Genomic DNA, 25,665 nt, shown 5'->3' on the forward strand with positions numbered 1-25,665 from the left:
AAAACTTATTTACTAGGTATAGAGTGGACGGTAGGGGCACCTTCTAATCTTTACGTGTAACGCAATTTCGGGATTCGCTTCTGGCTTAAGTAATTTAAGTGGCTTCCGTAAAGTTCTTTAGGGGTTGAGTAGATATATTCTTTAGAGTTGATGGCAGTATTCTATTATTATTGACTAACTTCTCTTTTGACTGTTTAGTATATTCAGGACTCCATCTGAAGGCATCGGTGATTCAGTGATGCTAGGTGAAGAAGCCCTTCAAAATGAAAGACAGTGCTTATCCATCTGGAAACATTTGGACTATTTAGTTGCGTCATACACGGGTCTGACTGCTTGAGGAGGATAGTGACGATAATAATAATAACAATAATAATAGAAAATGTGTCGTATAAGCTTCCGCTGAATTAGACACTGACGTTCTGGCATAACAAGGTGTACAACTTAAAGTGACATCAGTTATCGTAAAAGTCAAGAAGATTTAATATGAAAAATTATAAGTTGTAAGATCACACTGTAGAGGGGTACTTCTCATTTTTACTACTGTACACAAAGTTCCTAAAAAGAGCAGATCTCAATAACAGATATCGCTAGTGCAAAGTATTTCAGTATACATATAAATAAAAAGAAATCATCATAGCACTACTCAATGGGGTTTAAGTGCTTGTTGTTGAGTTACGGTTACATGTTGCGTTTTCAATTGTGTCAACACACATCATGAGGAACTGCGTCCCAAACAGGCCTGTTCATTTGTCAAGATTTGAAGTGAATCTAAAAGAAAATGAGGTTATTGAGTGACATTTAATTCAACTTTATACAGAAAGAAATAAAAAAGTTGAGGCAGGAAGTGAATGATATGCAGTTAAGATCAAATGAGTTACTATTCGTAAACAACCAATTTTCTACCGATGAAAATTTCAACATCATTAAAAACCTTGAGCAACAATTAGATTCTTTGAGTGAAGTATGTTTTTTAGTTCGCTTAACCATCATAGGAACTAAAATATGAAACAGTTCTTCGTTCAAGGATTGAAGAAGAGTTGAGTTGTGCATTAAGTGAGCTGAGGTTTTATCGGACATCTACAGTAGCTGATATTGCCCACCAAGAAAAAAGCGAAATTAAGTCTCACTGTGAAAGTTTTACGATCGAAATTTTGAATGAACTGAAAGCACAAATATATTCAAAGTGAGGATTTTTACATGTACCCGAAATATGCATATTTACATATATGTATTTACACATATGTATTCATGCTTTGGAACATATTGTGCAACTATTATTTTCTTTACTTTAAGCCTTTAGATGGTTTGTTCACATACCTAATTCAATAGCTTCAAAATGATTTTTCAGAATATAGTCTTGTAATGTAGTGGCTGATAAAAGGGAACTCCCAGTACATAATGTACAAAGTTGAAAGCCTCAAACTTCATGGTCTTAAAAAGTGTTTACTGCTATCTTAGCATTTAGGTACTACGAAGGGTTGCAGCGGACCCATGGCAACATAAATGTGAAAAGTTACAGGTCATTTATTTATTGCTTATTGACTAACCGTCAATAATTATGTGGTCCATATACATACAGATTCAGATTTGTGTAGTAAGGACAGATGGCCTACGGCCTATGTTATTCCTTTTCTAGTATGATTCTGTGAGTGTCCGGTCTTCTCTTGAAAGAGTCAATTGAAGGTGCGGACACCACTGCTTCAGACAACAGGTTCCAAGTATTGATGACGCGGTGTGAAAACCTGTATGCCACGGGTATTTTGTTCGTTCTTGGCTTTTCTACTCGCCTGCTATGTCCTCTGAGGTGTCTCGATCTGGTGGGAAGAAAGAGAGAGAATAAGTTAGGTCCGAAATCATTTCTCAGTATTCTGTACATCAATATTAGATCTCTCCTTAGTCTGCGGTAGGACAGAGTAAAGAGGTCCAGTTTTTCGAGCCGCTCTTTGTATGATAAACCCCGAAGTTCCGGAATTGCACGGGTAGCTGCCCTCTGTACTTTTTCTAGTATGTCAGAGTCACCTTTTAAACAGGGGCTTGCAGCCTGAGCGCAGTTCTCTAGCTTAGTTCTCACTAAGGATGTGTATACTGTGGTGAACATGGTAGTATCTAACTTAGTGAATGTCCGTTTTAAAGCTCAGAGGGTTCGAAACCCCTTGGCTGCGACCTCCCGGCAATGGGCCGTCGTCTTAAGATCATTACTCACTGTCACCCCTAGATCCTTATGAGACCGGACTACGGGTAATGACACATCCCCTATATTGTACTTATTAACCTTTGAATCCCCCAAGTGCATGTAGACACACTTTTCCGAGTTGATAGGCATCAGCCACTCTTTAGACCGGTTTATCATATTATTTAAGTCTGCCTGAAGAGCACATGCGTCTTTGTCTCCAGTTATTACTCGCCAACTTTTTACATCGTCAGCGTATAATAACATTGGAGACTGTACTATACTTGTAAGATCATTAACGTACATTATAAAAAGTAAAGGACCTAGGACGGAACCTTGGGGTACTCCACTAAGTACTGGTCTCCAGATGGAGCACTTGGAACTTATTCTTACTTTTTGTCTACGACCTACTAGGAAATCTTTAATCCATTTTAAAAGAGGTCTGGAAATACCAAGGTTTTCCAACTTCCATAACAGTCTATTAGTTGGCACCTTGTCAAAAGCCTTACTGAAATCTATGTAGACAACATCCACTGAGTTTCCGTTGTCTAGCGCATTAATCCAGAACTCCCTTGCTATAAGGAGGTTCGTTGGACAGGATAGACCCTTTCTAAAACCATGTTGTGCCATATTCAGCAAGTTATTGGTTTCCATAAATGCCGTTATGGTCCGTTTGATTATTCTTTCTAGTATTTTAATTACAACACTGGTGAGACTTACGGGTCTGTAATTCGATGGAACTTGTCGTGGACCTGTTTTGTGTATGGGAGTGACCATTGCGTCCTTCCAGTCCATAGGTAACACACCTTGGTCAAGTGACATATTGAATATCACAGTCAGTGGGGCTGCGATATATTGAGCAATATGTCTCAAGATTTTGGGGTGTAGCTCATCTGGTCCTGTTGACTTTTCCATGTTTAGGGTGCTAAGAGCCTTAAGCACATCGTTTTGGTCGAAGTCCACGGTGAGCAGCTGGTTTGTTGACTCTATATTTGGGTCTGGTTCTTTCTCTAGAGGAGGTTCCTGAGTGAAAACTGCCCCAAAATAGTCAGCTATAGCCTCTGCTTTTTCCTGATCTTCCCCTATCATTTCAGATTCACTTCCTACTTTAATTAGGTTGGGAATCCAGTGATGCATCCATGTTCTGTAGTTTATGTACGAGAATATTCTTTTGGGCTGCTTGAGTGCAGATTGTGCCAGCTGCATTTCATATTTTCTTTGAGCTTCCCGAATTTTCGTTATACACTCGTTTCTTATCGATCTGTAGCGTTCCATCGTACCTGCTGTGCCAAGGCGGATGACAACGTCCCAGCATTTCTTCTTTTGTCTTAATAAACGTCGAATATCCCGCCCTATCCAGGGACGTCCGTGCTTCTTTTTCTTTGGGACAGTTCAGGGTATGTATGGTTGAGTTACCCGATTGTATAACTGCCTGAATAGAGTCCATGCCTCTTGTACTGATGCCGTTGAGTCAATTTCCCAGTTTTCAGCCGATGCTGTGGAGTTAATTGCCTGCATATCTGCCTTCCATATGTTGGGACGGGCCGGTGCAACTGTTTGACAGACAATCTCAGCCATGAATTTGAATAAGATGACCGCATGGTCACTTCTCCCAAGTGGTGGGAGAAAAGCCATTTGACCAACGTCATCACCGTGTGTGAAGACCGAATCTAAAAGAGAGGAAGAGTTTCTTAAGTCTTATCTTGTGGGATCTCTAATATGTTGGAATAATGCTAATCCAATCGAGGTTTCTAACAGTTTGCAGTCGAACGACGATATGGATGACCCTACATACAATTCCTAATGAAAAAAATTGCGATGTCTTCTGTGTATGTCCCTTTGATTCCAGTATTACTGGACAGGGATGATATATATATCTTACTTGTCTTTGCATATATTCTGTCGACCTAACACGTTTAGAATAACGGCATATCAAAAGTCCAAACATGAATGGTGTTTCGGATAAGTATATATCATACATTCGTTTATTTAGATAAACCGTAAGAGATATGATCAAGAGAAAGGTTTTCAGCCTTCTCATTTTTAGTAAGCATGATTCAGCATTTAGAAAGATAGATAAATACAAGCTAAAACAGGTGGCGAGTGGAGTGAGTGATAATGGACACAAACACATAAAATTTTCACAACTACACATGGATAATTACACAAAGAGAAATACTTGTATATGATGGCTCAAAAGTTGAAAAACAGTGTGAATCACTATGATGTATTCGTATTCATTTCCACACATTACTTCTATAACGATTGTTCATTTGATATTACTGACATGTACATTTATCTCACATTTTAACATTCAGACCAACAGATCTATCTTTGACTGAGTTATTCATAAGCTGCAACTGTAGAGAGTCGCTTTAGTTGGGTTATTAAAATGGTGGGTGATTGTTTATAAACTCATATATGTTTATTCATTTGATTTGTAGTTGTTCGTTCAATTTTGAAGTAGTTTTCATCACTGACTGACTAATTGAAGAGTAGAAACATTGATATGATGAATCTAGTCGACCAAACCCGGTATGAAAAATATTGGGCTCTAAGTCCTGGCTTTTAGTTACGAGAGTTGCCAATAACATTGATATATCTTATTCCTCCATAAACCGGAAGTTTGAATCATCCAGGTTTATTATTTTGAGGCTGCATTTCAGTTTTCGGGTCTGACTTTCAACGTTATTTTTACTACTTATCATTTAGTGAAGTGAACATCATATATTTTTTGATCGTTTTTAATAATTAGTCGTAATTAATAATTAAAATTTGTTCATACAGCTTATCATCATTCACCGAACAAAACATAAAGCAATTGACTTTGAAGAAAGGACATTACAATGAACTGATTGGTTTTGGGAAGTTACGAGAGACAGCTAATGAATTCAAAGTAATTAGTTTTACAGTTTAATTGTTTTGGAATAATAATTGTCAGGTTGATACAAAATGCCATTATTTTGTCAATTAAAATAACTGTATGATGGAAACTTACGTAAATGTTTTATCTATAAAGAGTAAGTAAAGTATGGGACAACGTAGAGTACTTAAAATCCAAATACCTCGCATACTGAGATGTAAACCCCTTATACAAAAATTAAGTAGACTTACCGTGTTAGTTTTATGAAACGTTAATTATACCAACTTCTTGTCAATTCACTTCAATAAATCTTCACGTGTACTAGCTAAATTGATCCAACAGTAATAATCCTCCTCACTATCAGTGACAGCCATTTTCATAAATTACGCCAATCTTGTTAATATATAACAGTTGAACTTTAGTTATGATGTTGATTGACGTCCATAATAATATGGAATATTCTGTCAGTGAGGATTGGAGCTATAATCTGTAAAGTTAGTTAAGTTGGCAGTAAGACAATTCACTGGTGATATTGGATCGGTATCACTTCAATTAAGAAATTGATTGAAGATGGAAAATGTGCGTCATTGTATTTCTATTCACTGGCGGACTGGCATTATGCATGTTGCTAGATATGAAGACCTCGCGTCTGATCCCTGTATGTTTGTAACTTTACGGTGCTAAGGAGTCCCAGTCCATAACGAATCATTTATATAGCCCTTCCCTATTTTTCAGTGTCCGTTTAACTGACATTACCTTCTGATGGAGATATCATCAAATCAAACTAAAGGATTATTGCATCAGACTGAAAGTATTCATAACTTGCAAAAAATTCTTACATTTTGCGATTTATCCCGGACTTTTAATTTAGTTGTGGTTATATAGTAAGCTATCACTCGTCTAAACACTTGCATAAAAAACCCAATTGTTTATAACCTTTATTTGAAAATATGGAAACTCTGCATTTGATTCATCAAAGTCATCGAATACTTATCTTTCAGAATGATTGATAGCAATGCAAAATATATTCATCACAAGTTTTAAGCACACTTAATACGTTAAATATCTCCCACTCTACGTTCATACATTCTTATGCCATTTCACGGCTAAGGGTCAGAAAATATTTGCCTTCATGTTACTACATATGTAAAGCTTTACATTTGAAATCAAATAAAACAAAGGGAATCTTGTTTACAGCTAATCGCGAACGTCCCTATGAATATCTAAACACCCAATGTTGATGCTGAATGGGATTCAGGCGGTATATCATTATATATTTAGTTTTCTATGCGATATCGACAATAATAGACAATGTTAGAGATGGAGCTATCACATTAAATAAGTGTATATGGCTGCATACTGACAGTATATTCACTGCAAACGAAGCTACGATCCAAGTTACTACAAATAAATAAGCTATGTGAGAAAATTTTTCAACTCGCTCGTTTCCAGTTTCACGCTGAAAATTACATCTAGTACTACTAAATGCATCATCCACGATTGAAAACGTATGCGTGATACTCAAAGCTTGGTTTTTTAAACTTACTATCTACTAAGTATTAAATTAGCTATAAAAAACCGATAAGTTACTCATCCACAACTAATTGATCAACCCACTTATGATGACTGACATTTATCGGTTTTACTTGTTTATGTTGTTCAATTTGATTTATTATTCTATGGGTAGAATTTTTATCGGCTACAACTAGGAAAAGTAAAACAAAGCACAAATTTGAAGCTTATTGCTTGACTAGTCACATATTAGATAGTGATTAGACGTTGAACCTAGAGCGTACACCTCATTCTACTTGGAACTTGTTTTAATCAGAAGGTAGATATCACTTATAAACGTATTTACCCGCACATATTCTATACTTGCAATATTTACAAATAAAATTGCATATGTGAAACATTATGCGTTGAACGGAAATGGCTTTACTATATTTCTAGAGAGAATTGATTGAGATTTGTAGACGTGAAGAAAGTGCTATTAAATCACTTGGTGAATTACAACACAAGTATTCTATACTTCAAAGACAATACAATGGATCCACTCAACTAACTGAGGATGCATTACATAAGGTGAGCGGTAATATCAATAAATGAATAACAGTTAATCATAGGTAAAAATTATTGGAGAGAATTATAAAATATACTATAGAAAGTCAGCTTGTATTGATTGATACTCACTACTTTATTACTTTCACTTAACCTACCACTCTTCAATTCAAAAACTGACAAATTCAAATTACATTTACCATCCATCTTTTTTATTTGTACCCATTAAATGACTGTCTGCTTTTAAACAGATAGTCCCATAATTAATCCATAAGTTATTTGTTATTATGTATGAAGTCGTTTAGTATTATTCTTTTTACAGGAGTAACGTTACAAACCCAATTGAGCTCACTAAAATAATTGTTTAGAGATAATGTTGACCATAAACTACGAATAGATTACATCACTTCAGTTTATAGCATTGAAGGAATATTTTGTAGGGCTAAAGAAATAAATTTTCACAAACAAAAATTCTGCAGTGATTTCCCAAGCTAAATTAGGCTGATATCATGTTTATTGGTTGATAAAAAGAGAATAATTTATTTGCTGTTTCGTTTTCTGTAGTAATTGGAGTTTATTTAATAGATCGAGCTCTTAACGGTCGAATTCACGAGTCAATATAAGCTAGACCACCATTGTAAACCTGGAAGCATCGAACGGTCATTTCGTCTTACTATGGGACTCCTCAGTAGAGTGCACCCACAATCCCGCAAACGGTACTCGACCAAGTCTTGCTTGTTTTCTCTGTTATTGCATCTTAGTCTTCTATAATACATGTTTCAATGATTTCGTTACTGTATGAATCTCAGGTATCTAATTGCAATCCTTCATAAGTATTTCGTGCAGAATAAAGTTATTCGACTGTTACTATGTACACGGGACTTTGTAAGTCATTGTGAGCTTAATAGGCATATTTTGGTAAACATATGAGTAGTTCTTTTTTTATGAGAAGACAGCCGTCGGATATCCGTTTCTCTCATTTTCTCTATAAAAGATGAACAGCATAATGCGCTTCCTCTTTTCCAAATAAAATGAGTACACACTGGTTTCGCGAGTTGGTGCATTATCGATATCGCAATACAAGACTTGGCTTATGTGTATTATTTTTCGAGTTTATAATTTTGTGATAACTAGTATATCTAGAAAGGGTAGCTTTTAACTTGATTTAATTTCCAATGTGATTGAGTATTTATCCAAATAATGTTGATCAAACTGTAGGCACTTTTTAATGCACTTCACTAAGTTAATAATCATTTACCCACACGTATTTAGCTATGTTGGTATTCAAAAATGAAAACAGTTAACATGATGAAGTACCATGTTTTCTATCTTTTATTTGTATAAAAACTAGAAACAACAACTAATAACTAAACTGAAAGTGAGACTCGACTACCAAAAGTTACGACATTTCAGTTGGTAAAGAACTATATCAGTGATTCAGGTTTTTTCACGACCAAGATTTTCGATAGAAATATAATCAATATTTTTTTTGAAATTCCAATTTGATGGAGTTTTAAGTCAACTAATTACAGTTATATGAACAAAGAGTATGATTAGCATTATATATATATATATATATATATATATATATATATATATATATATATATATATATTATTTTGCATCACAGGTTGCAGAATTAATATCTTTAAGTCAAACATTAACTAACGAGCGTGATGATGCAATACAAAGAAGAGAAAATGCAGAAAATGAACTTTCAAAACTCCAACTCGTTATCGATAAACTAACTGAAGAATCTGGTCAACGTACAAGGGAAGAAATAGATAAAATAGAAAAGAAAGCCAATGAAAATATTGAGAATTTATTAAATGAACTGCACCATATGGAAAAGGTAAACTGAAAGTAACATTACATTCAACTGATTTAGTGTAGATTATATATATAGTTACGAACTTACGTCAGTTAGAGAAGCATTGAAAACGAAGTAGCGCTCAAAACCCGTTTCCTTTCGGCACGATATAAAGTGGTGCAATAATACGTGTGCTCTATTACATATTGCAGAGCCCGTAATATATTGTTTCAATGATAGGGAATGAATTAGTTTAGCGTGTCGACCTCTCCACTTATCTTGAAAGTCTCATCAGCCCTTGTGGTCTGGTGTGTGACGAAATCTCAACACGGGTACAGAAGGCTCGACTAGCTTTTACCAACTTGCGTCATTTATGGCGTAGGCGAGATATCCGTCTACCAACCAAAGGACGGGTTTACTGCGCAGCAGTTCGCTCCGCCCTACTTTATAGCAGTGAAACATGGCCGGTAAGATTAGAGGATATTCGTAGGTTACTAGTATTCGATCATAGGTGTCTTCGAAGCATTGCTCGTATATCATGGGACCATCGAGTAGGTAATGCAGTTGTTAGGAAACAGGTACTAGGTAAGGATGGCAAATCAATTGATGAAGTAGTGAAACTTGATCAGTTGAGATGGCTGGGACACGTGTTACGTATGCCCAACGACCGACTGCCTCGACGTGCTATGTTCAGTGGTATAGGAGTAGGTTGGAAGAAAGCTAGGGGCGGCCAAACCAAAACATGGCACAAGTCCATGAAGTCACTGACAAGTGGACTGAGTCATGTAGGTAGGTGTAGACTACCTGGTTGGGGACCGCGAGATGATAGCAACCGATGGTTAGAGACCCTGAATGACATGGCTCAAAATCGTTTGCAATGGCGCAGGTGCATCCACTCTCTGTGTTCTCCCAAATTCCCATCTTCTGAATTCTTCATGTCCCTTCTTTCCTCTTTCCAAATTTATTTCACTGGATTATACTCCTTGAATGACGTCTTCAAACTAATGTTTCCGATTACTGTTTATACCCTTACTACCTCTACCACTATGGGATTTGAATCGACAATTGTATTCCTGTGCTAATGTGGTATGGCAACTCGAACTGATGTACGTACGTACAAATTTCTACGTTGTTAGCTGACTGACTGACATTGATTTAAATAAAAACGATGAGATAATACTTACAAATGCATTGTAGAAACATTCGTCGAAGTCTAAATGACGCCTAGCTTGATTTTGGGGCGTTCTTTAACCGATAGTCAACTTTTTCTTACATTTTGTCTTCTTCATAAAGTTTCCTTCTCAAACGAAAGAACTATACTGGCGGATAGGAAGTTTTTTTAACTTTTAAAATATAGTTTCAAGTTAATCTAAGATTGCTCTCCTATTCGTTTAGCCCACCACTTATAGGCTCGATATAGATAGCTACTTCACTTGATATGAAGAAATAATGTGAGTTCGTTTGGCTTCCTAAAAAGTGGGATTGGTTATTATACAAAAGGTGGTCTAAACTTGAATTGCACTATATACAATAGAAGTATAAACTAACCAACTGCATTGTAATCATTAAGTTGATTATTAGCATCGTTAATATCATTCAGCAAATTTTTCTAATATATAGGAACGCTGTCAATTGGCCATTCAACTAGAATTTTATAAAACAAACAACCTTGGTCATCATATCAACGATGTAAATAATGAAGGTAAATCTGTTCTTAATGTAAATACTACTTCAGGCGATTCGAAACTGGATTGTCTGTTGGATACTTTTAGAAAACGTGCCATACACGCTGAGAGTTTATGCAATGAATTAAAGTTAAGATTGGAAACTGAATGTAACAACAAAGAAAAGTTAGTTGCATCTAAACAAATCGAAATTGAACAATTAAATGAAAAGGTAAATATCATTCCTAACAAGTTAAACTTGATAAAGATAAAAACTTGAACAAATGTCAGAGTATATTAACTATAAATTATTTCTTTTTGAAACAAGAGAAATGTTGACAGTGATTGATTTCAGCTACCGAGACAATTACGTGTATGATCTATGTGTAATATCTTTGTTATATCTATCACATGATTTCTATGAACCTATCTATTTATGTATGGACGTAAGTTCCTGTAAACTATTGAAATACATCTGAGTGTAAGGCTTATGTAAATGGATAGCACTTAGTTTTGTTTGAGTCTCTTTGATACTGTTAACACTTGTTATAACCCAAAACAAACAAATTAAACCAATTCAGATTGTTTGAAATTCAATCTGCTCATCGAGTTGTTTATGAGTATTGCGTTTAACTTCAAGAGTCGTTATTTTGGTGTTTCGTTCTCTGAGCTGGATGGTTTAGTCGTCTAACTTCTCTACTATCTCAGGGTCGCTATTAAATGTTGCATAAATCCTTCTCGATGGTGTTGTAACGTGTGGGACTGCAGGTTTTGACAAGCAGCGTTTATTTATCGATCGATCACAGTGACAGGTAAACAAGTAGTGGACGACCTAGTGCCCTGATTGGCCCTGCTTCCCTGTCTATCCCAGCCAGTTGAGTCAAGAACGCAAGTCACGGCCTCTGAGTTATGAATCATTATATTTCAAACATACTTTGTTTATATACCAATCAAGCATACCACATCGTACCATAAATAGAAAACAACATTTTGTACAATATTCAACAAGTGAACAGATATCGACCAATAGGAAATGTCCATTTAAAGTCCAAGGACACCACTGGACTTAACATCATAATTATTGGTCTATTCCTCCGCATCCACAACAGATGGAACGCCTAGCTGATCTTCAACTTTTATTAGTACTAATCTGTATGGCACTCATATGTTCATTATTATATGTATTTCCGTGGAAATTATATATTTCGACAATTATTCATTCATTTTCAAGTAAAAAGGATTACAATAACTAGGAAGTAATAGTTATCAATACATTCCTAAATTTTCCATAGAAATATTCACTTAGTTTGTAGGTATCAATGCCAAGGTTGGTTTTTTGGTTCGAACCGAATTCATTAAAATCATGAATCATATAGAATTACTTTGTTGTTTTAGAACAAATTGCTTATAGAACGCTTTGAATATAATGAATTACAACGGAAAAAGAATGAAAACCATTATAATAAACAAAATGAAGTTTTGTTCAATTCTGAACTTCAATTGAATTGTCTTAAACAACAGTTAGAAGCTGTACAAAAAAGTGCACAAGTTCAAATCACCTCAATAAAACAGTCAATGAAAATGCAAGAAGTCGAGTATAAATTAAAGATCGAAACACTTGAAAAAGTAAATAAATTAACCGATGAAAATTGGCGTAATCTGTTAGATAAGCAACAAATAGTAAGTAAATAATAATTATTTTAATGTTTTAGCACAAATTAAACTTTTATCCGTTCGTATAACGGAAAATAAACTGAAACAGCTATAATGTAAATGTGAACCATTGTTTTTCGACTTAGTGATTAAATAATATCGTGCTCACCACACGACTGGGATGTACTGGATCCAATCTCGTATGATACCATGAAAGCGCACTACTAAAAAATCACAATTATGAACAACATAGCTCTCTGGTGCTTCCATGTTTCCACTGTTTCTCTATACAATGTCGCTTCATGACTATAACTTTCTAAATATTGAAATACCCAGAAGTAAAATTTACCCTGACTCATTTCCATAAGCAGAGATAAATCAGTAACTCCGTAAAATAAGTTCAACAACATCATAGAATGTTATATTTATCACCAGAATGTGCTTTTTAAAGCTTGCTTCATTTGAAAGATTAAATTTTTATGACTTCTTACATTTCAAACGACGTTCACTGAATTATAAAGAGAGGATATCTTACTTATTGTAAAAATGTTAAGCATTATTATTTACTAATATTTATGTATTTTAGCCACTAAATAATGATTAAAACACTATTTTGGTGTTCGACTAGAACGATAAGTGTTTATTCATCTCATTATATTTAGGATTTAAACTTTGCATATATTTTGTAGGAAAAATCAGTAAGAGTATTTATTCACTAGAATATATTATAAAATGTATCTAAAGTATGCTGTACTAAGGGAATTACCAAGTAATTTGCTTAATATCATTCCTTTCCGGACAAATCTTCAATTTCCTGAACTAACTGATAATTTTCTACTATTAGAAAAACCTAGAAGATAAGCGATTTTTTCAATCGTAACCTTTTTTCCACAAAGTGGGCGCTATGATAGTTATTTTGCACATTTATATCCAAAAGGTTAATTTAAAAATACACGGCAAGACATGTTTCATAAAATGCCAATATCAAGTGATCTCGAGTACTGGTAGTTTTAGCATTGAAGATGTCTAACCTTGTTGTTTTATTGTAAGGGGTATCGCTAAATATACTTCTTGTTTAAAGGAAAAGTCTTACTGTTACTACACACCCACACAGTCAGCAGTATGACTTCCCCTTCGGACTACAAGATATCTGCTTTTAGTCTTATTGCTCTTCAACTGACTTGTCTTTCATGGTAGGACCTAAAGGAATGAGTATTCTATCCAATATACCTTGCTCGATTCATTATGATATACAAGCCTGATCGCTATATCAAGGTAGAACCTACGGTTGGGTTCAGTAGCATGACCTTCAGAATATTTATCACGCACACTAGTGACAAGACTGACAACTTTGAACAACAAACTAAAGCAACTTTCTCACTCTGAATAACGTAACACTAAACAATTTGAACTGTATTGAGTTTACATGTTAGGATAGACAAGTATCTATTATGTGTACATATATTTGCGATGTCCTAGGAAATAGAGAAAAGATAACATTAAAACGAAACTACTTGAAGAAAATAGTCCTTGAATGTGGTAGAAATAAAATTAGTTAATAATAATTTGATCTCAATTCTGGTCAGAAACGTAAGATACTAACTACTACAACTATTTGCAGTGATTTCCGCTAAGTATAGTTAATTTTCGGCATGTTGTTTATAAGAAAGAAAGATTAGTTCAGCGAAGAGTTCCCTTTTCGGCGAATTTATTTTCAAAGCTGTACAATCGCAAATATATATACTTATTTTTACAGGATGATAATAATACTGATAATAAACTTCTCTTATACATGGTGAGAGTGAAGTTAAATAAACAAAGGTATTAGAAAAAACTTTCAAAACAAGGAAAGTTTAATAATCGTTTGATAGTTAATGGCTAAAGTATTCATCAGGTAAGGATGGCTCGGCATGATAAAATAAAATGTTGAAACGGAGATGAAATGTAGTCGGAATGATCGTGGAAATAAAAACAAACCGGTTGGGGGTAGAAGATTTGAAAGGAAGATGGAAGGTGGAGCAGGTGGCTGTAAGGGAACAAAAGTATGAAGAAAGAGAAAAAATTTTTTAATACATTAAGACCATGGTAAAAGAAGAGGTTGTACCAGTCTCTTTTGTACACATAATTCTGGTTTTTCAAAATGTATGGCTATTGCCTCGGCAATGCAAAGAAGATGCAGTCTAATTGTCTTAGGAAGGCTTCTACTTACCTTGTAGATGACTTTGAACGCAGAGTCTGTCTTGATTGAGTGACCTGTGTTCACAAGGTGTTCGATTATAGAACTTCTTATTGAGCCGTTGCCTCCTCTTTTTAGCCACGCCGGACAATGTTCTTGAATTCTTTTGGATAAAGTACGCATTGAACGACCTATATACCTAGCTCCACAAGAGCAGGTAAATTGGTAAATGCACATTGAGTTGGTCAAATGCGGTAATTTATCTTTCAGATTATTGGTGAACAGTGATCGGCTGGAGAATAATATCCTCAATGTTGCTGCGAAGAATGTCCTTTTTAACGAATCCGAAATTCTCCTCAAGATATATGCGGTTCTGTCACCTTTGAAGTCGATGTTCATGTATAAAATTTTCTTTTCTACTATAATTGTTTGTGGTTTTGGCATTTTCGGCTTCATGTTCTTATCAATGAATGTATATTCCGTTTATATTGTTTATAGTTTAATAATATTTGAAAGCATAGTCAAATACATTTATTATAATCACTACTTAGTTAACGTCACAATGGAGAAAGGAAGCAGAAGAACTAGCCAACCAACTTGAAGAACAAACCAATGCATTTGAGACGGAAATAGGAAAATATCGGAGTAAATGACAAATGTCTACCAATAACGTGATGACGTAAGTAGAATGATCCATACAATTTTTATATGACTCCATTAAATCATGATTGTAAAAAATTAAGGACTTTCTAAATGTAATAACGTGTCTCTTACCAATAATCACGTTACCCACAGTTAAAACATGCATAACTTTCAGATCATCAAAGTTAATCAAGCATTCAAACGTAAGTCAGTTTGAAAAAATCAGTGAATTTATAGGTTATAGGTAGAAACACCAAAAGATATCAGTACGCGTCACAGTCTCCGAAAATAAGGTTAGCTATGGAGGATGGAATGGACTAATAAGCATTTGTTCATTAAGTTAGCATCCAGAATATGCAAAATGACTAATTTGTTCATTTCACCGATCAAAAATAATTCATATCCTTTAAAACAAAAATAAAGTGATGTTTAGAGTAAGAGAAACGAAAGCCGGGGGTTGTTTAACTACTTTGATATCAAAATGCTGCGCACTACTCATTAATAAGCCATATTTCTTTAATCAGTAATACTTGACTTTTTTTAAAAATCACATTAGATTAGTTTAGCTAATATAGTAGTCGATTCGATTAATATTTGTGATTGTAACGTAAATTTTAAATCATCTTTTTCACTTACTGTAAGAACCTGTATTTCGGTAATTACAAATCAAGCTCATAGTTGTCAGTACTTGTGAACTATTTATCTATGTTATATTCATTAATTGTGATTTTTCACCAAAGTTAATTTTCACATGATTCCCAGTCTTGCTGAAGAATAGGGATAATAGAATTATGTTGATAACGTTTGAAAAGACGCAATTATCCTGTCAACTTCACAGTTAAATATTTTGTAACCATAAACAACTATGATGAAAAATCTTGTGACTTATTAGGAGATTATATTCACTAATAGACTCAATCTGAATGTAAAGGAATAGTTATTCTAGTGGATGCTTTTAGGAAATTAGCAAATTAGTGCTCTTATCACAGGTTGATATCAATTAAAAAATCTATGAATGATTCCCCACAGCCAAGGCCAAATAAGTAGCCTTCAAACATTTGGAACGCATATGATACCAAATAGTTACCAAATCGAAATCCAATCGTTAAAACTTTTCAATTTGACTTAATTCCTACGGCGACTTAACAATAAGGCCACAGTAAAGAGTGACTTAACATTTGATCAATTATTTGCAAATCAACTAACCGCATGGTAATTCACTGACTACTAAAAGACAATTAGACATGAACGATGTGAAAGCTCGCAAAATCCTGTGTCAGAATGTGGAGGAAAAACAAAGAAGGGGAGAATAGTAACACCAATAGTAATGGAAAGTTCGAAAACTTAATTTTCAAAGTACTTAGAAGAAAGGAATAAAACACTAATGAATTTTATGGGATTTATTGGTCAAGTGAACACTTAAGATGAAAAAATAAATGCATCTACGTCATAGGAATTGCTTGTCATCTATATTTCTTGGCGTTTGCGACTCCTACAAGCTCGGAGCACAAGCAAAAGACTCCGGAGATTGATGCCATGTTTCGACATACTTACAACTATCAGTCTTCAAATTTACTGCATGCTAAGCAGTATTAATTTCGAGAAATCTTCTCGAAATTCTTGACTGAAGAAGTAGAAAGTTGAGGTGCATACTTACTGATGACAATGGGTGTCGCAATCTATCGAGAATCTTACGTAATAAGTAAACGCTCACAATTAAACTGCAGAGTAATGATCCAAATGTGAAGTCCCCACTAAATTGTAATGTTCTAGACTACACCAAAACATGCTGTTACAAGTTAGGATTACTGATTGTAAAAACCTGAAATACATGACATTAATGACCAACCAGTCAATTGTAAATACATTTCGGTTCTACTGGAGGTCAGTCGCGGCCCAGATAGCTCACTGTCAACGCTTCTGGCTGCGGGGCCGGTTGACATGGGACCAAATCTGTCAAGCAACACTAGTTCCATCCAGACTGCAGGTACACCTTGCTGACGAGCGCCAAATAGCAGGAAGTCTAGGTACAAAGTTTCCAATCGACTACCTCCAACCACCACCTTACACTTCAAAATAGTGCACGCGATATCGAGTTGCCAAGACTAATGACCACATCGAAACTTAATCAGTAGAATTATATGCACATTAAAAAGGACTTGAATACATGACATTAGTCACTACCCAGTGGTCAGTCAATTGTAAATTTGCTCTGACATTTATTTTAGCCAGGAAACCAATCTACCTGTTTATCACTATGGAATAAACCATATTGGGCATTTACCGCAAGGTAATTTCGACGTAGGCTAGAAGTCCATACTATTCCTGTCCAATTTGAATAGACCCTGACCATCCAAATAAATCATCTACACTAGTGATCCGCATAACCTATCTCTTTAACCTCACATTCAGCTGCTTGTATGTTTCCCCCATGTATACTAAATTACACTCATGAGGCCTAATTTCATGCTGTCTTGTAGTCATTCTCTTGACAACCTATACTTAAATGTCACCAGTGCTGACATGCCGATATCATGAGGATGGAAAAAAACTTTTACATCATGTTTATCAAGAATCTTAGATTTATTATGATCCTTCTTTGCTGTACGGTAAGCACTACGATTTTGTTATTCTTTCGTTTTCAACACTTTTCAAAAACATTAGGATTAATGATTATCTTAAATGTAGACAAAATTAAATTTAACTCAATTTCTTTACTTTGTGTATCTGTAATAAGATAGTTATACCGACTATGCAGATATTTAGCCGTACCAACCTTCTTGGGAAGAACAATTGGAGACTCGTAGCATAAACATCTCCCGGAATATGTTGGTTTACGGAAAGCTTTAGTGTCAAAATAGACGAAGTGTTGACACAGCAAATTTTGTTTGATCGTGCTCACATTATGTTTTCTAGAGCCAGCATCTCAAATATTGTGGCTTGTTTGTAGTTATATAATGTCTAGGACTTGCAGTTTGTGATTGAATATTCGAGTCAGTAAGGGGGTCTGAGACCGATACATTTCATGTTTTCAGTCCCTCTTGAGTTTTGATAGTTCTTCATTTGGCGCAAGTCTACCATGAAAATATCAGTTTGTTTCCCATGACATATGATTGACAATCATGATAAATCCTCTCACTGAACAAGAAATCTCGTCTTTATAATAACAGATAATTCTCATTTAAACATTAAAATTAAAACACAAAGTTCAGCGGAGTGATCTCTTCTCAACGAATGTATTATCAAGCCGTACAATCGTATATATATATATATATATATATATATATATATATATATGAAAAAAGTACTAATTCCGTGAGGAAATGTGAACACAATTAACCAAGATGACGTAATAGGAAGATTATAATACTAGATTACGTAATACGGATGATAACAATAGATTTAGTGAATATAATAAGATGAATAAAATGTTTTTGTTATAATAATTAAAGGTCATAGAGGTGTAGAAATAAATAAGGTGATATGATGAGCATTTACGAATAAAATAAAATAATGAGAATATAAGTATAGGGGGGGAATGCAGTAATAATAATAATAAGATGATCAAAATAATTAAGGCCAAGGTAACGATAACTGTTGTGAACAGGAAAACAAGAAGCCCTGACAAACTATGAAAGCTATTTTTCGGGACGTTATTCCATTTTATTCAAAGCTTGTAAAACACTGACATTTAATTTTGTCCCCAATCTATTCTACAGAACATAAGCTCTCGTCCGATGTATGATTCATTGTCATACCCTTTTTTTTCCGAAGCTATTGTAATTTAAACATAATATTTTGCACCCTATTTTCTACTCTAATTCCCAGCTTTGGACATAATTGTACTTTTTCTAATTATCGTATGTTGTGGTCGGGTTATTCACTTATTTATTCATGTACCTTTTTACACTGAACTGAACTGAAATCAGGATATCAGGAATGGATCGAGTAGTGTTCCAGTTGTCTTGTCTTCTCTCATTTGCGTGCTTGTCAGCCAATTAGGTGATAGAATAGTTTTCTTCTCTCTACCCCATTTCGAACTCACGCGTACTAGCCTCAGTCAGTCAGTCAGTAACAACGTAGAACTTCGTACGTACGTACATCAGTTCGAGTTGCCACACCACATTAGCACAGAGATGCAGTTGTCGATTCAAATCCCATAGTGGTAGACGTAATAAGAGTATAAGCAGTAATCGGGAAGATTAGGGTTTGGAGATGTTATTTAAAGAGTATAATCCAGTGAAATAAATTTGGAAAGAGGAAAGAAGGGACATGAAGAATTCAGAAGATGGGAATTTGGGAGAACACAGAGAGTGGATGCACCTGCGCCATTGCAAACGATTTTGAGCCATGTCATTCAGGGTCTCTAACCATCGGTTGCTATCATCTCGCGGTCCCCAACCAGGTAGTCTACACCTACCTACATGACTCAGTCCACTTGTCAGTGACTTCATGGACTTGTGCCATGTTTTGGTTTGGCCGCCCCTAGCTTTCTTCCAACCTACTCCTATACCACTGAACATAGCACGTCGAGGCAGTCGGTCGTTGGGCATACGTAACACGTGTCCCAGCCATCTCAACTGATCAAGTTTCACTACTTCATCAATTGATTTGCCATCCTTACCTAGTACCTGTTTCCTAACAACTGCATTACCTACTCGATGGTCCCATGATATACGAGCAATGCTTCGAAGACACCTATGATCGAATACTAGTAACCTACGAATATCCTCTAATCTTACCGGCCATGTTTCACTGCTATAAAGTAGGGCGGAGCGAACTGCTGCGCAGTAAACCCGTCCTTTGGTTGGTAGACGGATATCTCGCCTACGCCATAAATGACGCAAGTTGGTAAAAGCTAGTCGAGCCTTCTGTACCCGTGTTGAGATTTCGTCACACACCAGACCACAAGGGCTGATGAGACTTTCAAGATAAGTGGAGAGGTCGACACGCTAAACTAATTCACTCCCTATCATTAGTTCGGGTGTCAATGCAACCCAATCCTGAAGCAACATTTTGCATTTTGAGGGGGGAATCGCATGCCGAACATGCTTGCATTGTTGCTTATAGTGGTTAGAAGACTCTACATTTTGTCAGCGTCCTCACCAAATAGAACTATGTCATCTGCATATTCTAAGTCAACAATTGAACCTCCCGGTGGAAGTTCAACCCCTGGAAATTTAGATGAGGAGAGTGTTATCTCTAAAAGTACGTCGACCACAAAGTTGAACAAGAATGGGGAGAGTGGACAGCCCTGACGAACACCACTTGAGGTAATCAATTCTGATGACAGTTCGCCATAAGCTCTCACTCTACCAGTTGTGTTGGAGTAGAGAGCCTTTATAAGGTTAATGTACTTCTTTGGTACTCCTTTCAGTGACAAACACTGCCATAGAACCTCACGATCAACAGAGTCGAATGCCGCCTTAAGGTCGAGGAATACTACCATTGTGGGGCGTCTGAATGTGTGTCTGTGTTCTAGAACCTGACGTAGTGTGAATATCTGATCTATACAACCACGTCCAGGTCGAAAACCAGCCTGATTTTCTCTAGTCTGCTCTTCACGAGCTTTAGTTAGGCGTCGAAGTATTATTGAAGCTAATATTTTAGACACTATATTAGTCAAACTGATTCCTCTGTGATTGTCACAAGAGGACTTTTGTCCTTTCTTATAGACTGGCACAATCAGTGATTGAGACCAGTCAGATGGGATTACGTCCAGTTCCCAAATTCTACCTAAGACCTCGGTTAATCTCATTGCTAATACTGGACCACCATCCTTAAAAATCCCAGGAGTAAACCTGTCAGGGCCTGCTGCTCCCCCTCGTTTCAGATTTCCTATGGCTTTTTCAACTTCGTAAAGGGACGGAGGACCTACATTAACTTGCCATTCAGGTTGACTAGAGATCGTGGGAAACCGAAGTGTGGCTGAAGGCCAGTTGAACTGATCCCTAAAGTGTTCTGCCCATCGATCCAATCTCCTGGATTAAGAATGAATAATATGTCCATCTTTCTCTGAGATTGTTTCGCTAACGGTCGGGTTCCTAATTCCGGTTTCCTTAACGAGTCTGAACAATTGTCTGCTATTACCTATTGCCGCCACCTTTTCCATCTCTCTTGCTTTCGCTACCCATCACTGTTCGCGATCATTGCGTAGGCTTCTTGTCAGCTTGCGCTTAGGCTGACTCCGCTTTTCATTATGTTCAGAGCCAGGTGGAATGAGTTTCCGAGCATCTATCAGTGAGATAGATGCTGCTGAGATCCAGTGTTGCTCCCTAACCTTCTGGTTTACCTTACTAGCAGATATCATTGCTGTTTCCACAGCTTTTCGGATATCATTCCATGCTGCACCGGGGTGGGCATCACCTATATGACTGCCTAACTGTTTTCCTAGTTGTTCCTGAAATATACTCTTAGCTTGACTATCATTAAGTAGGCCCCTAAGAGGTTTCCTTGCAGCGTCTTTCCTACGTCCAGTAAGACGCAAGCAAATACGCTCTCGCACTAGAGCATGATCTGAATCTAGGCATGTGCTCCAGAATGAGCGACAGTCTTCCATCGAGCCCCTCCATCGGTGGCTGATAGCGATGTGATCTATTTGGGTCCAACGTTGGGACGAATTAGGGGGTCTCTATGTTAAAAGATGTTTTTCCTTATGCTTAAAGTTAGTATTTGCAAGGAACAGGCGGTTATCTGAGCATAGCTGCAACAGACGGTCGCCATTATCTGTTCTTTGAGCCACGATGCTATAAGATCCACCCTGGTGTCTTTCCCTATCGCTTAGTTTACCTACTTGAGCATTAAAGTCACCGGCCACTATTACTACATCAGAGCGCTTAGCTTTTCGGAGAAGGTCGGAAAGCTTTCTGTAAAACTCATCTTTTACATCATCTGAGCTGCAGTCAGTGGGAGAATAAGCAGAAACGACGAAGAGGCAACGATGATGAAACTGAACTGGACATTAAGAGTACAGAGTAACAATAGTTCTTTCAAGTGTTCAGTCGGCAAACCTAGATCTATGTTGTTAGAATCAATATACTCACATATATAACATATCGTTTCGGTTAAAGGTACACTAGTGAACAAAGAGTTAACGTCAAGCGAGAACATGTGTTTTTCAGAAGTATTAACGTCCTTAATACGATCAATAAATTGGAAAGTATCATGAATAGAATGTTTAGATACTTGCCTTCTGACTGGTTCCAATTTTTAAGCTAACCATTTGGCAATTCGTTGGTATGGTGAACTCGACATATCCAAAATAGGAGGTAACGTTAAACCAGGTCTATGTGCTTTCAGCTTCAACAATGAAATATATAGACAAAGGGATGGGATTGCAATGGAGTCTCAATTGGGTCCAATTTTAGCAGACTGTTTCATGGCAAAACTAGAAAACGACCAACTCAGTTCAACGATCAATCAATTTCACCTATACGTAAGATACATGGACGACACGTTTGTCGTTTGTAACGATAATATTGATTTAGATGATATTTTACACACCTTTAACTCATGCCACCCTTCCATAGACTTCACGTTAGAGAGGGAGCGATACCAATCAATTCCTTTTCTCGATATACGTCTGATGAGAAGGAGTAATGGTTCTTTAAAAAGATCCGTCTTTAGAAAACAAACATGGAATGGCCAGCTAATCAACTTCTATAGCTGGGTTCCGTCAAGTAGAAAGAGAAACCTCATCCATTCTTATGTTATCGAATACATCGGATACGCAGTACGGAATGCATTAACGAAGAACTCGCATTCCTCGAGAAAACCTTGATGAAAATGGTTACCCAGAACATTTCATAGAAAAGAATATGAATAGAAGTAGTTACGACAAGAAATCTAGTTGTTCTGTCCCGAAGAGAAACCTTTATATAAGTCTGGAATTTAAAGGTGATCGAGCATCAGACGTAATCAAAAATCGTCTAACAACAACGATTAGAAGAACATTTAATGCGGCTAAACTGCGAATAACCTTCACTAGTAGGAACTTACTTTCTGTATCCATAAAAGATAAGCTTCCGCGTCTGGTCGCCTCTATGTGCATCTACCAGTCCACCTGCTTTTGTGGAGCAAGGTACATTGGCCGTAGCCAGCGCTCGCTTTCAACTCGGATACGGGAACATATCCCAGCTTGGTTCTATAAGAGTGAAAGGAAAGCAGTTAGGAGTTCTGCACTTGAACACCTAATCGACTGTAACCATTCTACAGATCCACAATCTAATCTTAAGGTTGTTTATATGATTCGTTCAAATCTACCCAGACTTCTTCGCATCCAACTCTTAAAAATAGCCGAAGCTCTTACCATTCAGGAGCTTAAACCAGAACTATGCGTGCAAAAGAAGTACGTCTTATCGTTGTTGTTATGTCCCTTGGTCTGTCTACCCACTTTTGGTGCTGAGGATACTTATCTAATCCAGATTAAGACCTTGGCGTGATAGGCTGACCGACCTAACCTTGAGGCTAGTACGCGTGAGTTCGAAATGGGGTAGAGAGAAGAAAACTATTCTATCACCTAATTGGCTGACAAGCACGCAAATGAGAGAAGACAAGACAACTGGAACACTACTCGATCCATTCCTGATATCCTGATTTCAGTTCAGTTCAGTGTAAAAAGGTACATGAATAAATAAGTGAATAACCCGACCACAACATACGATAATTAGAAAAAGTACAATTATGTCCAAAGCTGGGAATTAGAGTAGAAAATAGGGTGCAAAATATTATGTTTAAATTACAATAGCTTCGGAAAAAAAAGGGTATGACAATGAATCATACATCGGACGAAAGCTTATGTTCTGTAGAATAGATTGGGGACAAAATTAAATGTCAGTGTTTTACAAGCTTTGAATAAAATGGAATAACGTCCCGAAAAATAGCTTTCATAGTTTGTCAGGGCTTCTTGTTTTCCTGTTCACAACAGTTATCGTTACCTTGGCCTTAATTATTTTGATCATCTTATTATTATTATTACTGCATTCCCCCCCTATACTTATATTCTCATTATTTTATTTTATTCGTAAATGCTCATCATATCACCTTATTTATTTCTACACCTCTATGACCTTTAATTATTATAACAAAAACATTTTATTCATCTTATTATATTCACTAAATCTATTGTTATCATCCGTATTACGTAATCTAGTATTATAATCTTCCTATTACGTCATCTTGGTTAATTGTGTTCACATTTCCTCACGGAATTAGTACTTTTTTCATATATATATATATATATATATATATATATATACGATTGTACGGCTTGATAATACATTCGTTGAGAAGAGATCACTCCGCTGAACTGTGTTTTAATTTTATAATTATAGTCAGTCAGCTAGAAAGTAGGACCAGGCACATATATGCATCGGTCCAAGTTGCCATACCTCATTAACACAACAAGATGGACACCGGATCCATAAAATTAGTTAATTCAGAGGTGTTGATGTATAAAAGAAAGATTGCAATAAGGATATAGTACAGGATGAAAGAATTAATTCGTAGAAAGAAAGATATGGAGCGATTTCACTCTCTTAGTTTAAGGGAAGATCGAGTGTATACACCGACGCCATTGTGATCGATTTTGAGCCTTGTCACCAACAGTCTCCAACCATTGGTTACGATGGTCACGCGGACCCCAACCAAGTAGTCTGCATCTACCAACATGGCTCAGACTAGAAGTTAGTGACTTCAAGCACTGATGCTACGTTTTGCTTTGGCCGCCCCTAAATTTCTTCCAATAATAACACTCGACCAAGTAACCGAAAGTCATCTCATATTTATCCGGTTTTTTGAGACAGCCTACAGAACAGCATAGTATTTCATAGTGAACTGTGTTTGGAACACAATTTGTTGTTCCTAGTTCATCAAATGTGTCATTCAACTGTGTACAAGGTAGTACACTTTACTTCCTGAAGTCTTCTAACGGTTACAAATACGTAGTTGAAAACGTGATCTCAGATAAAATGAAGTTCATCGTTGTCTACATCTTAATCATATGACTTCAAAAGTAAATTGTTGTGTACAACTGCATCATCTTTATTTTTCCTCGTATCTTTCTTTAGTCGGCTTTATTTCATCATGCGATTTCCCAAATACCCGATGATAAGGATGAATGATATGCTGCCCAAGAGTAATTTCCTCAAGTACGCAAATAATAGAGACATTACTTACCAGATAGTAAAGTTGTAGCAATCCACTTATTGGACACTGAAGACTTGTGTTTGACCTTACTAATGATTGTTCATATTTTAGTGATAATGTTGACAATAAGAGAATAATTTGCCATCCCATTTTTGCTTTCATGACAACAGATTTTCTTTTAAATTACTAATTTATTTAATTACAGATTGTTGAACAAGTGAAATACCCATATCGCTTATCTAAGTATTATTTTGTCCTATATTAATTGACAATGGGTTAGATGCAAAGTGGAAATTAGTTACATACGATCATTCACAAATTGCGAAACAGTGGAAATGAATCACTACTCAAGATTAATAAAACGTATAAAAGAAAACCAGGAAAGAATTGTTCTCTTCTCTGGTTTTAATGTATATACGGTTTACTCTCAATATTTTTTTGAAATTTTTGTTGACGATTCCATCGAAATAATGAAAAAACCAG

The 25,665-nt window shown here is 36.1% G+C and overlaps 2 protein-coding genes across 3 annotated transcripts; one reads left to right on the forward strand and one right to left on the reverse strand.

Moving 5' to 3' along the window:
• Positions 1–349: 349 nt before the first annotated feature.
• MS3_00001593 (uncharacterized protein) lies at positions 350–3,780 on the reverse strand. The gene is made up of 2 exons (XM_051209058.1): positions 2,891–3,780; positions 350–768 (listed from the first exon to the last, which is right to left on the reverse strand). The coding sequence occupies exons 1-2, from the start codon at positions 3,443–3,445 to the stop codon at positions 751–753; spliced, it is 573 nt and encodes a 190-aa protein (XP_051074479.1). The 5' UTR covers positions 3,446–3,780; the 3' UTR covers positions 350–750.
• On the forward strand, positions 350–25,665 carry SCLT1_1 (Sodium channel and clathrin linker 1). Of its 2 annotated transcripts, XM_051209059.1 has the most exons (11): positions 350–783; positions 818–961; positions 993–1,183; positions 4,958–5,066; positions 6,984–7,115; positions 8,722–8,943; positions 10,522–10,603; positions 10,637–10,797; positions 11,961–12,245; positions 14,946–15,073; positions 25,388–25,665. In XM_051209059.1, the coding sequence occupies exons 1-10, from the start codon at positions 715–717 to the stop codon at positions 15,045–15,047; spliced, it is 1,497 nt and encodes a 498-aa protein (XP_051074480.1). In that variant the 5' UTR covers positions 350–714; the 3' UTR covers positions 15,048–15,073; positions 25,388–25,665. The 2 variants fall into 2 exon arrangements, with proteins under 2 accessions (XP_051074480.1, XP_051074481.1); XM_051209060.1 differs by having other exon boundaries at positions 350–961; positions 25,104–25,665.

Source organism: Schistosoma haematobium, chromosome 1, assembly GCF_000699445.3.
Source record: "Schistosoma haematobium chromosome 1, whole genome shotgun sequence".
Taxonomy (NCBI): Eukaryota; Metazoa; Platyhelminthes; class Trematoda; order Strigeidida; family Schistosomatidae; genus Schistosoma; species Schistosoma haematobium.